General features: G+C 39.8%; 1 protein-coding gene and 1 pseudogene across 1 annotated transcript in view; both read right to left on the bottom strand.

Annotated features, from left to right (window-relative positions):
• LOC110165653 (complement C3-like) overlaps nucleotides 1-3,829 on the bottom strand; it is a 31,459-nt pseudogene extending 27,630 nt beyond the window's left edge.
• Nucleotides 3,830-5,493: 1,664 nt separating this feature from the next.
• Nucleotides 5,494-14,728, bottom strand: part of LOC129410298 (complement C3-like) — a 47,358-nt gene continuing 38,123 nt past the window's right edge. Inside the window, exons 37-46 of the mRNA XM_055157995.1 lie at nucleotides 14,419-14,509; nucleotides 14,290-14,341; nucleotides 13,261-13,348; nucleotides 12,198-12,287; nucleotides 10,290-10,395; nucleotides 10,126-10,215; nucleotides 9,571-9,654; nucleotides 8,011-8,091; nucleotides 7,495-7,642; nucleotides 5,494-5,838 (exon numbers count right to left, since the gene is read on the bottom strand). Of these exons, the coding sequence (XP_055013970.1) occupies nucleotides 5,700-5,838; nucleotides 7,495-7,642; nucleotides 8,011-8,091; nucleotides 9,571-9,654; nucleotides 10,126-10,215; nucleotides 10,290-10,395; nucleotides 12,198-12,287; nucleotides 13,261-13,348; nucleotides 14,290-14,341; nucleotides 14,419-14,509 (969 nt within the window). The 3' untranslated portion in view covers nucleotides 5,494-5,699. The remainder of the gene's footprint in view (nucleotides 5,839-7,494; nucleotides 7,643-8,010; nucleotides 8,092-9,570; nucleotides 9,655-10,125; nucleotides 10,216-10,289; nucleotides 10,396-12,197; nucleotides 12,288-13,260; nucleotides 13,349-14,289; nucleotides 14,342-14,418; nucleotides 14,510-14,728) is intronic.

Below are 14,728 nucleotides of genomic sequence, written 5' to 3'. Positions count from 1 at the left end.
ACGCAGAACATAGGTCAAGAATAAATAACCTCAAAGCTGACGTGACGTGGGTGACACCAGAAAACCCATATGTACTTGACACACCTGTTACACTTTTCTTTCAAAATGCACTCACAATAACTTTGAGTGACAGGAAACTCTGGTGGTCATCCACAATTCATAGAACCTTTGTAACAAGCATAACTCTCATTCTGTTTCATTCATGTGATGTCAGAGGTCAAAGGTCAGACTGGACTGTTGTGGCTTCCTCATGACCTGGAGGCGCGGTCACGGATGGGCAGTGTGTGAAGTGTATCCCTACAAAGCTCCGACGGGGGGGACTGGTCTAGCCACACCTGACGTCTGGCGATGGTCAGGGTGGACAGAAGTCTGCCAGGCTCTCTGGACATGTAGGCAAATGCTTGAAGTGAAGCATTGCTCAGGCTCTGCGTAGCACTGTCAGACCCTGCGTCTTTATAGAGTGAAAAGAACCAATCAGAAATGCACGTTTCTGATGTCACATGTTTTGCAGTGTAAGGCCAGTATTCAGGAAGTAACGCAAAAGTAAAAATCTTTTTTGGCGCGATGCCATTGAAAACAACACAGCACCATCTTGGATTCATCTTCCAGATGTTCTATGTTCTCGACCTACATGCTGGGCAAACATGTAGATATCCAAGTGCAAAGCAAAGCACCTCCCTCTGGCTGTCAGGAGTAATTAAATTAAAATGTACAGTATTTATAAAGACAGATTCATCTTCAGCTCACTCAGTCACTTTCTGTGGTTGTCTCATAGAAATCCTCATCATCATCATATTGACTAAGACTCCATCAGCCGATTAAAGGACTAAAAGACTACAGTCCTTCTAATTTCATGATTAACTGTTCGCGTATTACCGCACTGTAGTCCTTAAGTCGTATTTAGATAATAAAGGCTTTCTATGGGACAACAGCAGAATGGAGAAGTGAGTGAGTGTGTTGGCTGAAGATTTGGTATATCTTAGTATTTAAGCCTATATGTAAAAAGAGTTCAATCTATCTTTAAATACATCATTTCCTAGTACTTTTTTTTGCAGTTTTGGTCAAATTCATAGAGATACAGAATAGTTTTGAGAGCTTTTTGACTTGACCAAGACAACCAGGTCTCACCCTTATGCTGAGTAAGCATGTGGTATCCATTCTAAACCAGGACTAAAATAGAACTAAACGATAACTAAAGCAGGACTCACCCGTATACTGTGAACCATGTGGTATTTATTGTCCTGGCTCAGGGTGGCGTAGGTCTGTGTAAGGACGCTGCTCCGTCCAAAGTCCCAGACCTGGATGGAGACCGGGACCGCACCAGAGACCCCATCGGCCTGAAGAACCACATTCTCCTCACTGTCTGCTCTGAGCACGTCTGGAGCAAGGACTCTGAACCTGCAACCAAGAGAGGACTCAGGGTAAACCAGGACTATACCAGGACCAAACAAGGACTAAACCAGGACTGAACCAGGACTAAACCAGGACTGAACCAGGACTAAACCAGGACTGAACCAGGACTAGACCTCGACTAAACCAGGGCTGAACCAGGACTAGACTAGAACTAACCCAGGACTAAACCAGGACTGAACCAGGACTAAACCATGACTAAACAAGGGCTGAATCAGGACTAGACTAGGACTAAACCAAGGCTGAACCAGGACTAAACCAGGACTGTACAAAGACTAAACCAGGACTAAACCCAAGACTAAATAAGGAGTGAATCAGGACTAGTAGTGGTTGTAGTACTAATAATAGTAAAAGTAATAGTACAAGCAGTGGTAATCCAAAGTGAGAGTCGTGAGTTTTTTGTCTGATGAAATCTCTGGACCTTGGCCCCAAAACTCCACTTTTCCAAAAGCAAATATTTCACACACACACGACCGACTGACCCCTACACTGGGATTAAACCTGGACTAGACGAGGACAAGGAAAGCTCTGAAAAGTCCATTTTGCAGAGTAGATCTGGTGTAAATATATATTTTTTGTTATATTGTTTCAATTATTTCAAAAATGAGAACTTTACCGGGGACCAGTGCCGATCTCATCCGGACGTCTGCAACAAAAACACAGAATTATGAAGAGAATAAACTTAGGACAGTGCACTTTGTAAACATAGACTTTTTACATTACTCTTTTATGTGTCACATCTTATGCACTTTTTATGTTTTAAATATAAGTTATACATTTATTGCTATTATTAAACATGTCTGTGGTCGTTAGGTCTGGTCTGGTCTCTGGTCTGTTCTAGTCTCTCTTCTGGTCTAGTCTGATCTCTCATCTGCTCTCTGGTCTATACTTTCTAGTCTTTGGTTTCTCTGGTCTCTTGGCTGGTCCCTGTTCTGCTGTTGCTGGTGCTGATCTCTGTTCTCTGTTCTAGTCTCTGGTCTCTGGACTGGTCTTCTGTCTCTCGATTGGTCTCTGGTCTGGTCTCTGATTTCTAGTCTTTGGTCTGGTCTCTGGTCTAGTTTCTGGTCTCTGGTCTGGCGTGTGGTGTTTGGTCTCTGGTTACCTGGAATGTTGTAGGTGGCGCTCAAAAGGCTCAAATCTGAAAATTATAGAATAATATAGTTCAGGTGTTTGTTAAACAATTGATGACAAATGTGCAAAAAAAAAAAAAAAAAAAAAAACTTGTTGGACTGTGTTGTTTTCACAATACTAAGATGTCAAACTCAATTTCCACTAAGGAGTACACTTGATACTTGATACTGTACTCAATACGATTGTGAAACCACAAAGAAAAAAAAAAACAATAACATTAAAAAAAAAAAAAACTCTTTGTAGACAATAGAATGTGATTTTCAACATTAAATCATAGTACTTTTTTTCTATTCCCATGTGGTCTTATATGTGTGTAATACCTCAGGGTCCAGGTAGGTTCCATAGTGGTCCATGGGTGTATAATAGTCTACAGCTCAAAATCATTCTAAAGCGACTCAGGAAAGGTTCATTTCTCTCCTGTGAATGGGACTTTTTTTAGTATCAGTGCCTGTTCAAATGAGTATCTGATTTTCAAGACTTTTGACAGCCCTGTTGGACTGTAGAGATAACCACAAAGGTGCAAAATTATTACTACAAACCTTTGTTTGGAAAAGAACACGGCACTTTTTTAAATATTAAAAAAACTGATCATTAATGTAGTAGAAACAGTTGTACTCAGTACTCAGTTACATCTATTTCAGTAACTTTTTAAAGAAATTGTACTAGCGACACACTTTTCCTCCTACTTGAGTAATATTTTATTTGAGGTAACAGTACTCTTACACTGTGAGTAAGTACAAGTGACAAAAGCTTTATACTGAAAATATGAAATTACATTGGTGTTTCTTGCAGCGCTCCTTCAGATATGATTTAGTTTGTCGCCTTTTGCATCTGTCCTTTGAAAACACCAGATTTTGTACTTTATTTCATGTTTTGTCCTTCAAATTACATTCACTTCAAAATATTACTTTTACTTTAGCAGTTTTCCCAAATACTTTTTACTCTTATGTGACTAATTTCATGGACCACTTGACTACCATTTACCCACTTCTGGAAACAGTAGTAGTGGTAATAATAGTAGTAGCTGTAGCAGCAGAAGTAGCAGTAATAGTAGTAGTAGTAGTAGTAGTAGTACTAGCAGTAGCAGTAGCAGTAATAGTAGCAGTAGCAGTAAATTGAAGAACTTACCTGTCTCGCCAATTTCTGGAAAAAAAAAAAAAAAGGAGTTAGAAATGTGAAAATCAGAATTTTCTTTTAAATAAACAGATGAAAGTACTCACTGTGCGTTCACAGAGCACCAGAGGCACAGAAAAACCTCCAGGAAGAACCTCCACCTCACCATGGCACCTCAAGGGATCAAAGTCCAAACTCAGATCTGGGATCTGGGCCAGGGTCTAGTGCCGCTGTAGTCCTAGCTCCAGTCTGGGATGTGGACCAGGGTCTTGCCCCACTGTAGTCTGGACTCTGGCCTATGAGTCTAGATGGGTCTAGACTATGGTCTAACCCGTAGATCTTCTGAAGTCCCACCCATATCCGGTCCAGATTAGGTCTTGTTTGGACCCCAGTTTGGACTCTGATGTAACTCTTGGTTATAGTCCAAATTATAGTTTGGGACTCTAGATGGGTACGGACTCTAGTCTACCCCGCATAGTCCTGCTGTAGTCCCACCGTAGTCCTGCTGTAGTCTGGTCTTGATCTCTGGTCTTGTTTGAACTCCAAAGTGGACTTTGGTCTGGGGGTAGGATTCTAGTCTCTCTCTTATTCTTCTCTGGACTCTGGAATGTAAATTGATCCTGATAATCAGACAGTCCACTATGGTCTGGTGTCTAGAAGTGAAGTGTGGACTAGCTCAAGACTAGTACCAGTAAGGTCTGGACTCTGGTCCTTGGTCTAGTCTTTGGTCAGGTCTCTGGACAAGTCTACGGGCCTGGCCTCTGGGTCTGGTCTCTGGGTGTGGTCAGGGCTCTGGTCTGGCCTATCGGTCAGGTGTCTGGTCTGGTCTCTTGTTTTCTGGCCTAATACTCTGTGTGGTCCCTGGAGTAATCCCAGCCTGGTCCAGTCAGGTTTAGGTCTGTGGTCTTGTTTGGACTCGTATGGTGGACTCTGGTCTAACTTTTGGTAAATGGTCTTTATTCCCTTGTCTGGTCTCTGGTCTAATCTGGTCTGGGTTGTGGTCTGAGCTCTTGTCTAGATAGAGCCTGGTTTGGTGTATGGTCTAGTTCTTGATCTAGGTCTTGGTCTATAGTACCCAGTCTAGTCTCTGGTCTAGTCCAGTCTGCATGGTTTTAAAATCACAAGAGTCCATTTTGTGTAAAATAGGACCTTTGCCTCAGTGTGAGGGCTATTTACCATTTACCATTTGTCTCCAAAACAACAAATGAAAAGTCACCCAGAGAACGTTTATGTTGTATGGAGCTTGTTCCCACTTATGAGACGAGATCAGACTCTTCTAATGAGAGTAAATCAGACTCTTCTAATGAGAACAGATCAGACAGAGGTTATTCATCGTTTCAAAGGGTAAACACACTTCCACTCTCAGTTTGAACCATTTCAAACAGATCTGAGCCTTGGTATTTTCTCTGTGATTAGTTTGTAGGTAAAATGAGTTTTCACACTGGCTTCTTTCATATATGAAATGTATCAATCCAAAAGATTCGGCTCCCATAAAAGAGCCAAAAGACCCTTCACTACTTGGTGTCCACTTTATTTTCTCTTTGACTGTATGTCAGATTTTAGTTTTACCCATAAACCCTTCATTGCACTGTGGTTCTACTGTGCTGTCTCATAAAGCCGAAAAGCCAAGTCAAAATCACTGAAATAAATACAAACAAAATCATTCTAAATCAAATAAACATTTTAAGTGTTTTGTCGACTGAAACAATGACATTTTACAGATTTCAAGAAATGCACCAATGAACCGAAACCAATACAGATAGTGGGTCCACGTACATGTCCAGTAAAGTCAGATCACTAGAGTAATCAGATACAATAATTAGAGGAGCCAAATAAATCTCAGGAGAGATCACAATATTAGACAAACAAGTATGGATGATGATGTAAAATCTTTTCAGACATGTTTTTGATGAGGGTACAACTTTTTTAACATGGTAGACAGCTCAAAAAAGTGTAATATTTTTTTGTATTATTTGTGTAATAATAATAATAACACAGAGTGATTGGACAGCTCCAGTGGTGGTGCGTTCAGGGACACTGCGTAGTTACAGTCGGCATCCGTTCGTGGACAGCTCGTTGGCCATAGCGTTCAGACTCTCACACTTCTGCCTGAGGGAGGCGCTGCACTCCTCCTCAGACGGCCATCGCTCCACCCACGTGTTCTTACCCAGCAGATACACGTACCTGCCACAAGAGGGAGTAAAGTGTAGTCAACACAAATACAGGAGACCACCAAACTACCACCAGGGGGAGTACATTCAGCATACATTAACATAGTCTTTGAATAATGAACAAACATTAAACAAATAAGGCTCTGGGGACACAGGTTCAGGTGTGATTCTCATTCATTCATTCATTTTATTTGTTTGAGCAATGTACAACAACAATAACAAGGATATGTACATGCACATGTTTGGGACCTGGTGCTCAAAAAGAGTAGAATGAAGTTTAAAAAACTTATAGTGTGCTATTCCAATTGTTTTACATAAATTTTTATTAATTTTTTTACACCTTTGGGGTGCTTACCTGTCGTATGCATTGCATAAATACACACGCCCACACAGACACACCCCCACACCCACACCCACACCCACACACACACACACACACACACACACACACACACACACACACACACACACACACACACACACACACACACACACGCATTTAAAATATTCAGTACATGTATTCAATATATATACACATACATACATATGCATAACACATATATACACACACACACAAATATATTTTCGTTTATGGTCGTACAAACTAATAATAATGATAAAGAAGGCACAAAGTTTATCGTTTATGAATGTACAAAATAAACAGTAATGAGAATTAAAAATGTAAGGATCCCCCCCTCTGTTTATGGTCATACAAACTAATAATTTATGATCATATCAAAATAAAAGGTAATGTTAAAGAAAAGCATGTGTTTAGTTAATAGTCGTGGTTTAGGCAAGAAGTAAGATTTGATTTTTATATAGTTTTTTGAAGTGCACCAAGTTAGTACACGCTTTGATATGGTCGTCTAAGATATTCTACTCCACGTCTAGTGGTTCTAGTCGAGAGAATTGTTTATTAAAATTAATTTCTCAGGTTGTATTTGAATTAATTCAATGATGAATGCTATGTTGAACATGTTGTTATCTGGGAGCAGGGTGAGTTTCACTTTCAATAAGATTTGACATGTTTTAAATTTTACCAGGTCCCCAAATTTCAGTATCTTTGATTGACAAAGAAGTGCATTCGTATGTTCTCTATATCCAACTAAGTGAGCAATTTGTATTGCTTTTAAATTTTAAGTTTTTCAGAAACTAATTACAAGGTGTTTATATATAAAAGAAATGATTTGGGGCCTAGCACTGATCCCTGTGGGACTCCACAAACAATGGTATCACATGTAGTGTTCTGTTCTAGTATCCTTTTGAAACAGTAAGAGGGCAGGTTACATACAGCTCCTTTAAAGGCCCCAGATGATTCTCTTTTCTGATCTATGTTCTAATGTTGTTTCCTCATCACAAATCATGATCTGGGTTCGGGTTTAACACACAAACCCTGCATATTTAGACTGAGTTCTTCTCTCAAACATAAAACACTTTGTTCCACCTTGTGATGTCATGTAGTAATACAGTAATACAGGAAGTGCAGTCACTCACCCATCACGATATATTATAATAACAAAGAACAACAATATAAATTGTAATAATAATAAATTCTAAATAAGTAGCAAAAATAGCAAGAGACTTGTGTCAAATAAGACATAAATATATAAATGTATACATGTACAGGTAAAGTAAAAAAATACAAATATAGTAATATAAATACAATTACCTGTTGGTGGCGCTGTCGATGTTCCACTGGTCGTCTTTGGGGCCCATGATGAGGTACTCCTGGTTTGGGACCAGCTTGAGTCTGTCTCTGCAGGCTCCATGAGACAGGAAGGTCCGGCTCTGTCCGGCCAGAATCCCCGCCTCAGCTCCTAAAGGGACACAGTTGAAGTGAACGCGCCTCACTCAGGCGTAAAGTGCAGACGAGAGCTTTCCATGGCTTTATCATTCTCACTGTACCTGAGCTAAATATGGATTATTGTTTTACATCAGTCAAGTGGCAGTTTGTGGGAGGAAAAATGAAAAAGTAAAGAAAAAAAAATACATAGAACAGCACTGAGTTGTCTTCAACATGGAAAACTCCATCCAACATATGGAAGAGAGTATGTACTGATGTACTCATGTAATACTGATGAATATTGACCACAGGTACAATCCCACCACACCAAGTCAGAATTAGACATGAACAACTGTCATATGCACTTTAACGAGTTATGAACAGAGGGGCGGAGACTCGTACCCAGTTTGATGACTTGTGTGATCTGCAGCTCGTATTTGTCATAGTAACTCTCGGTCGCACTCAGCACTTTCACTTTGAACACTGAAACAAGAAAAACAACAGTGTGAGTAAGAGAGCAGAGGCAGGCTTTATACAGTCCAAGTATAGTCCAAGTACAGTCCAAGTACAGTCCAAGTACAGTCCATGTACAGTCCAAATACAGTCCAAATACAGTCCAAGTACAGTCCAAGTACAGTTCAAGTACAGTCCAAGTATAGTCCAATTACAGTCCAAATACAGTCCAAGTACAGTTCAAGTACAGTCCAGGTCTGCAGTCCTTGACCCATGTGCTTTCTCTAGCTCTTCTGGCTCTCTAGGCATGATTTTGTAGCAGGTAGTTCTGAAAGCAGTGGGGGCAGGGGTGTCATTTCCTGAAATGTGGGGCCAAAAAATTCTGCTTGTGCATTTGGGTCATTCAGCCCAATATAATGGTGCACGTCTCTTCAAACACAGACTTTAATTCCTGTGTTTACCCGAGCCTCTTACCAGCACTGATGACTTTGAGCAACAGGAAAAGGAATATTATCAGTATTATCAGTATAAACCTGGCACCCTCTAGGAATGTTAAAGGGTCAAATGCAGCGTGAAAAGCACAACAATCATGTTTAGTTCAATTAGAGTTTGTGTGTTTGTGTGTTTGTGTGTTCGTGTGTTAGTGTAGTAGTGTGTCAGTGTGTTAGTGTGTTAGTGTAGTAGTGTGTTAGTGTGGTATTAGTGTGTTAGTGTGTTAGTGTGGTATTAGTGTGTTAGTGTGGTAGTGTGGTAGTTAGTGTGTTAGTGTGTTTAGTGTGTTAGTGTGTTAGTGTGTTAGTGTGTTAGTGTGTTAGTGTGTGTAGTGTAGTGTGTTAGTGTAGTAGTGTGTTAGTGTGTTAGTGTAGTAGTGTGTTAGTGTGTTAGTGTAGTAGTGTGTTAGTGTGTTAGTGTGTTAGTGTGTTAGTGTAGTAGTGTGTTAGTGTAGTAGTGTGTTAGTGTGTTAGTGTGATAGTGTGATAGTGTGTTAGTGTGTAGTGTGTTAGTGTGTTAGTGTGAGTGTGTTAGTGTGTTAGTGTGTTAGTGTGAGTGTGTAGTGTAGTGTGTTAGTGTGTTAGTGTAGTAGTGTGTTAGTAGTGTGTTAGTGTAGTAGTGTGTTAGTGTGTTAGTGTGTTAGTGTGTTAGTGTAGTAGTGTGTTAGTGTGAGTGTGTTAGTGTGTTAGTGTGTTAGTGTGTTAGTGTGTTAGTGTGTTAGTGTGTTAGTGTGTTAGTGTGTTAGTGTAGTGTGTAGTGTAGTGTAGTGTGTAGTGTGTTAGTGTGTTAGTGTAGTGTGTTAGTGTGATAGTGTGTTAGTGTGTTAGTGTGTAGTGTAGTGTGTTAGTGTGTGTGTGTAGTGTAGTGTGTTAGTGTAGTGTGTTTAGTGTGTTAGTGTAAGTGTGTTAGTAGTGTGTTAGTGTGTGTGTAGTGTGTGTAGTGTGAGTGTAGTGTGATAGTGTGTTAGTGTTGTAGTGTGATAGTGTGATAGTGTGATAGTGTGTTAGCGTGTGGTACCGTGGTGCAGAGTGGTGCAGGCAAACGTCTCGCGGGCTTTGTCTGACAAGTTCTCAGAGTCTTCCTTTGGGACACAGCAGTCTCCTGGAGGACACAGGGAAACATCACACCTCAGAGACATTATAAACCTGAGCATCCCATTCAAACAAAAACATAATCAGAGAAAAGTCACTATTTGACTGAGCACAGCTGATATCGAAGCTGCAGAGGCTGCACTAGCAGCTGCAGAGACTCATGTGAGGCTCATTCTGCTTTCTGATTGGTTAATAATCTTGAGAACCAAAACACCAAATTATAACACAGTATTATATGAATGTTTTTGTAATAAAGAATAGATTAGCATTACAGTAGTTCTCAGTCAAAGTGATGTTTGATTTGAACATGTTTAACTTGTGTCTGGGCACACAGACAGGTCAGGTTTAAACATTTAAATCTTACATATAGTTCCAAACATATCGCACATCTAACTCTTGTACTGTATTTGACAATACTTGTCAAAAAACTTGCAGTTACATTTTGTCCAGTGAATTGTGCAGCCCAAGCCTGAGCCCTGACCTTGAGTGCATCTGCAGACGTTCCCAGAGCAGATCTGAGTCAGCTCCTCTGTGTTTTCTCTGGGAGTGAACGAACGACTGCACCGGTGGTCTGCAAAACAGTGAGGAGGTTGTGGGTTAGATTCCTTGTCTCTCTGGATAGCAGTATTGGATTGGAGTATTTACCTGGGTTGTAGTACTCGTACACGGTGACGGAGGAGGGTTGAATGTGTCCCACTTTAAAGTTCTGCTGGAGTTTGAAAATCACGATCTCCGGTTCTTTGTGCGAAACCTGAGATAAAAAAAAAAAAAACATAGATTATTACTACTACTATAACAGTTAATACTTACTAGGACCCGACCAATATAGATTTTGTTGCGGCTGATGTGATACCGATAAAATGGGAGTTGAAGCTGCCAATAGCCAATATAATCACCGATATATTTAGTGATGTAAAAATTCACTGCAAATCTTTAGTTGTTTAAAAAACTTAGGTATGGCTCTAGTTGATTTTAAAATGAGTTTATTTAGACAACATTTATTGTTATTCTGCCCCTTTAAGTCATATTTACAGACACTAGGTTGAACTAATGGCATTTTTGCATCACATTCTAACTACTAGTGATGGGTATTCCAGTTCTTTTTAGAGAACCGGCTCTTTTGGCTCGGCTCACTAAAAGCAGACGGCTCTTTCGGCTCCCAAGCGGCTCTTAAGGTTGTTTTGTTGCAACCAGGACTAAACCAGAACTGAACCAGGACTGAAAAAGGACTAAACCAGGACTAAAACAGATCTAATCCATGTGTAAAACAGAACTGAACCAGGACTGAACCAGGACTGAGTGTCGGGACTCGGTCTCTATCTCTCTCGGTCTCTCGAGCCCAAGATTAGTCCTGGTTTATTCATTTTATGCTGAACTACATCAAAATGTGCACATATTTTTTATCCTATGCACACGCAGATTTCTGAAAATTCCATTTTCAGCTGCTGCCGCTGTCAAACTACCACGAGTCTGCACGCGGCGTGAAGAGAAAAAAGTAAGAGAAAGAGAAAATACGGCTCCCAATAAGGAGCAGGCGCTTCAAAGAGCCGCTTCGTTCGCGACCGACCCCATCACTACTAGCTAGTAAAGAAACTACCGCTATTAGCCTTTAGCCGTAAATGCTGCGCGCCGCTGGTCCAGTAACAAATATACAGCCAATATAGTCACTTTACAATAGACCAATAGAAAACAGCCTGTTTATGTGTGGGAGCTACAGCAGCTAATCGCTAACCAATGAGAAAGAACCAAAACTAGCGTCAAAGTCGACATATTTCCAACACTCACCGCTCACAGGCTCCTCCTCACATCACAAGTCTGCACTAATAAATGTCCTTTTAATCCAGACTCAAACCGTTTGTCCGTAAAAAGAATATAATCTAAGTGTTTGGATCTATGTCTGCGGGTGTAAACAAACACACGTGAGTGACGTGACTCTGTGGTGTGTTCAGGGACAGTACGGACACACACACAGACAAATGACTCCACAGATAAATACTGATGCGGAGCCACATATTAGGACATTTATCTGTCTGTAAATTGGATTAAATGAACAGAATGTAGAGAGTCTAAGCTTTATAACGACGTATAACATGCCCACGTGAAATATCAGCATATTGGCAAACATATCGGCCAATAGCCAATATGTTTCCAGGTGCCCATATCAGCGGATAATATCAGCCAACCGATATATCAGTTGGGCCCTAATACTTAGTGTATATTTCATACTACTGCTAGTACCATTACAACTACTAATACTAATACTACTACTACTACTACTACTGCTGTTGTTGCTACGACTACGAATTTCCAATTTCTACTGATGTAAAGGTAAAAGAAGCTGTTAACTTGAAAACTAGTGCTTCATGACATCATGAGGTGGAACAGAGCATTTTGAGCTTTGGAGATGTAGACAGACTAATAATAAAGGATTACTTAAACATGTGTGAATGAAACAAAACAACTCCAGGAATGTTTCTGGGAAGTTAACAACAGTTTAAAGCTTAATTTGACGTACTATAGAACCTTTAAACCAGTATGAAACATTGTGAGCACCTTAAACAAGTGCAGGATCAGGGAGCCTCTGTCACTCAGGTTGTCCACCACTTTAAAGTTTGCGATGTATTTGTCCACTGAGTTAGAAAGCTGCAAAACAAAAAACAATCACAATTTGACAGGTTTATTTTTACTGTTAATTACCGAACTGATGCTACTACTACTACTACTACTACTACTACTGCTACTACTGCTACTACTGCTACTACTACTACTACTACTACTACTACTTACTACTACTTACTACTACTTACTACTACTACTTACTACTACTACTTACTGCTACTACTACTACTTACTACTACTACTACTACTACTACTACTACTACTACTACTTACTACTACTACTACTACTACTACTACTACTACTACTACTTACTACTACTTACTACTACTACTACTACTACTACTACTACTACTACTACTACTACTACTACTACTACTACTACTAACTACTACTAACTACTACTACTACTACTACTACTACTACTACTACTACTACTACTACTACTACTACTACTACTACTACTACTACTACTACTACTACTACTACTACTACTACTACTACTACTACTACTACTACTACTACTACTACTACTACTACTACTACTACTACTACTACTACTACTACTACTACTACTACTACTACTACTACTACTACTACTACTACTACTACTACTACTACTACTACTACTACTACTACTACTACTACTACTACTACTACTACTACTACTACTACTACTACTACTACTACTACTACTACTACTACTACTACTACTACTACTACTACTACTACTACTACTACTACTACTACTACTACTACTACTACTACTACTAAGTAAACTTAAATTTTAAAGAGTAAAAACTGGACCTCCAAGGGTCCAAATAGGGCAGAGACTACAGGCACATGATGGCAGTCATGTTTCTCTCAGACTGTCTCTGAGCAGCTGTGGCTTCTAAATGTATCTGTTCATACTTAGACTAAATGACAGTTCCTGTTTGCTCCTTTGAAGGGAAAGTATTTGCAGTACTTAGAGTAGTTGAAGTATGAGTATATTGTTACCATGTCGAGGTCTGTGTTGTCTGGAGTGAAGCCTGTGGGCAGACTCACGTCCAGCACCACCATCCGCACGTCTCTGGGTCCTAGTGCCCTGTGACACAAGAGGCATGAAAAACCAAGACAAATAATACAGATTTAAAAAAAAACTTACTGAAATGTTCATTTCCCTGGCTGTCACCAAATGGATAATTGTCTCCAATGTTCCACAGCCTGGCATTAACTAACCTGGCTTGTTTTATTCCATTACAGCTAATTTTCTTTTATATAAAAAAAATAAGTAAATTAATAAAAAATAAATAAATAAATAAACTTGAAAAACATATTTAACAGTGAGTGGGCTCTCCTGTCTACAGATCAGTTTAGTGGCATCAACTGCTTGTTTCCATGGAGATAGATAAAGTAATGCCATATTGTGCAACATTTAAAGGTGCTATATTATGGAAAATTAACTCATGTGAGATTTAATGTTAAAATTCTGTTACCTCTTCAAAACAAACCTGGAGTTGTGTTTTGTTTCATTCACACATGTTTCAGTAACACTTTATTATTAGTCTGTCTACATCTCTGAAGCTCAGTGTTCTGTTTTACCTTGTGATGTCATGAAGTGGTAGTTTTCAAGTTCACAGTGATTTTTACCTTTAGTTCAGTAGAGATTGGCAATTTAACTGAAATCATCCAAATAATCCTTGTGAGGGTGTATGGAGTTTAAAAACACAGTGGAGCACTTCCTGTCACATGACATCATAAGGTGGAACAGTGGGTTTTCAGTTTGAGAGAAGAACTCAGCCTAAATATGCAGGGTTAGTGTGTTAAACATGAGTGAATAAAACAAAACACAAGTCCAGGTCTGTTTGTGATGAGGAAACAACATTAAAACAAAGATGAGAAGATGATGAGATCCTTTAAAGATCCTTTAAGGTAAATAATTACTCAATTCCAGCAGAGGCGGCACAGGAAACAAACCAGTGATGCTTGAGCCATGAAAGGAGAGAGCTAATGAAATAAGTGACTGTTTGATTTGGTAGGACTCACAGGACTTTGATGGTCATGAGGTAGGACTTGACCACATCAGGAGAAGACTTTTCTGTTCAAATATCAAATACATTAAAAATCCTCACTGTCCTGTTTAAAATGAACCATGTTTATAGAGTTTGTACTGACCAGCTGATTCCTCCACTGTGACCTCAAGCTCAAAGTGAACACAAGGCGTCTTCTCCTCCACCTCGTGAAGCTGGTTGTAGTAGGTCACCACCTACAGGCCACACAGAGGAAGAGCAGGTGACACAGATGTCAGGTGTCACACCCACTGCTCAATACTTACTTAGTTTTACAATTTTATTTTCTCAATCTCTGAAAGGCGAATGATTCAGCAGAGTCACAACCGTGATGTGCAGCTGAACATATTAGGAGCCAACAGCTGCACAGCTCTTTGTTGTGATGTTTGCAGTGATGTCAGCTCCCGTTGGGCACT

The sequence above is a fragment of the Boleophthalmus pectinirostris genome, unplaced genomic scaffold (assembly GCF_026225935.1).
Source record: "Boleophthalmus pectinirostris isolate CB_2022bp ecotype Guang Dong unplaced genomic scaffold, ASM2622593v1 HiC_scaffold_22, whole genome shotgun sequence".
Taxonomy (NCBI): domain Eukaryota; kingdom Metazoa; phylum Chordata; class Actinopteri; order Gobiiformes; family Gobiidae; genus Boleophthalmus; species Boleophthalmus pectinirostris.
Note: the sequence above shows the minus strand (reverse complement) of the source record. Positions and strands in the feature narration are given on the sequence as shown.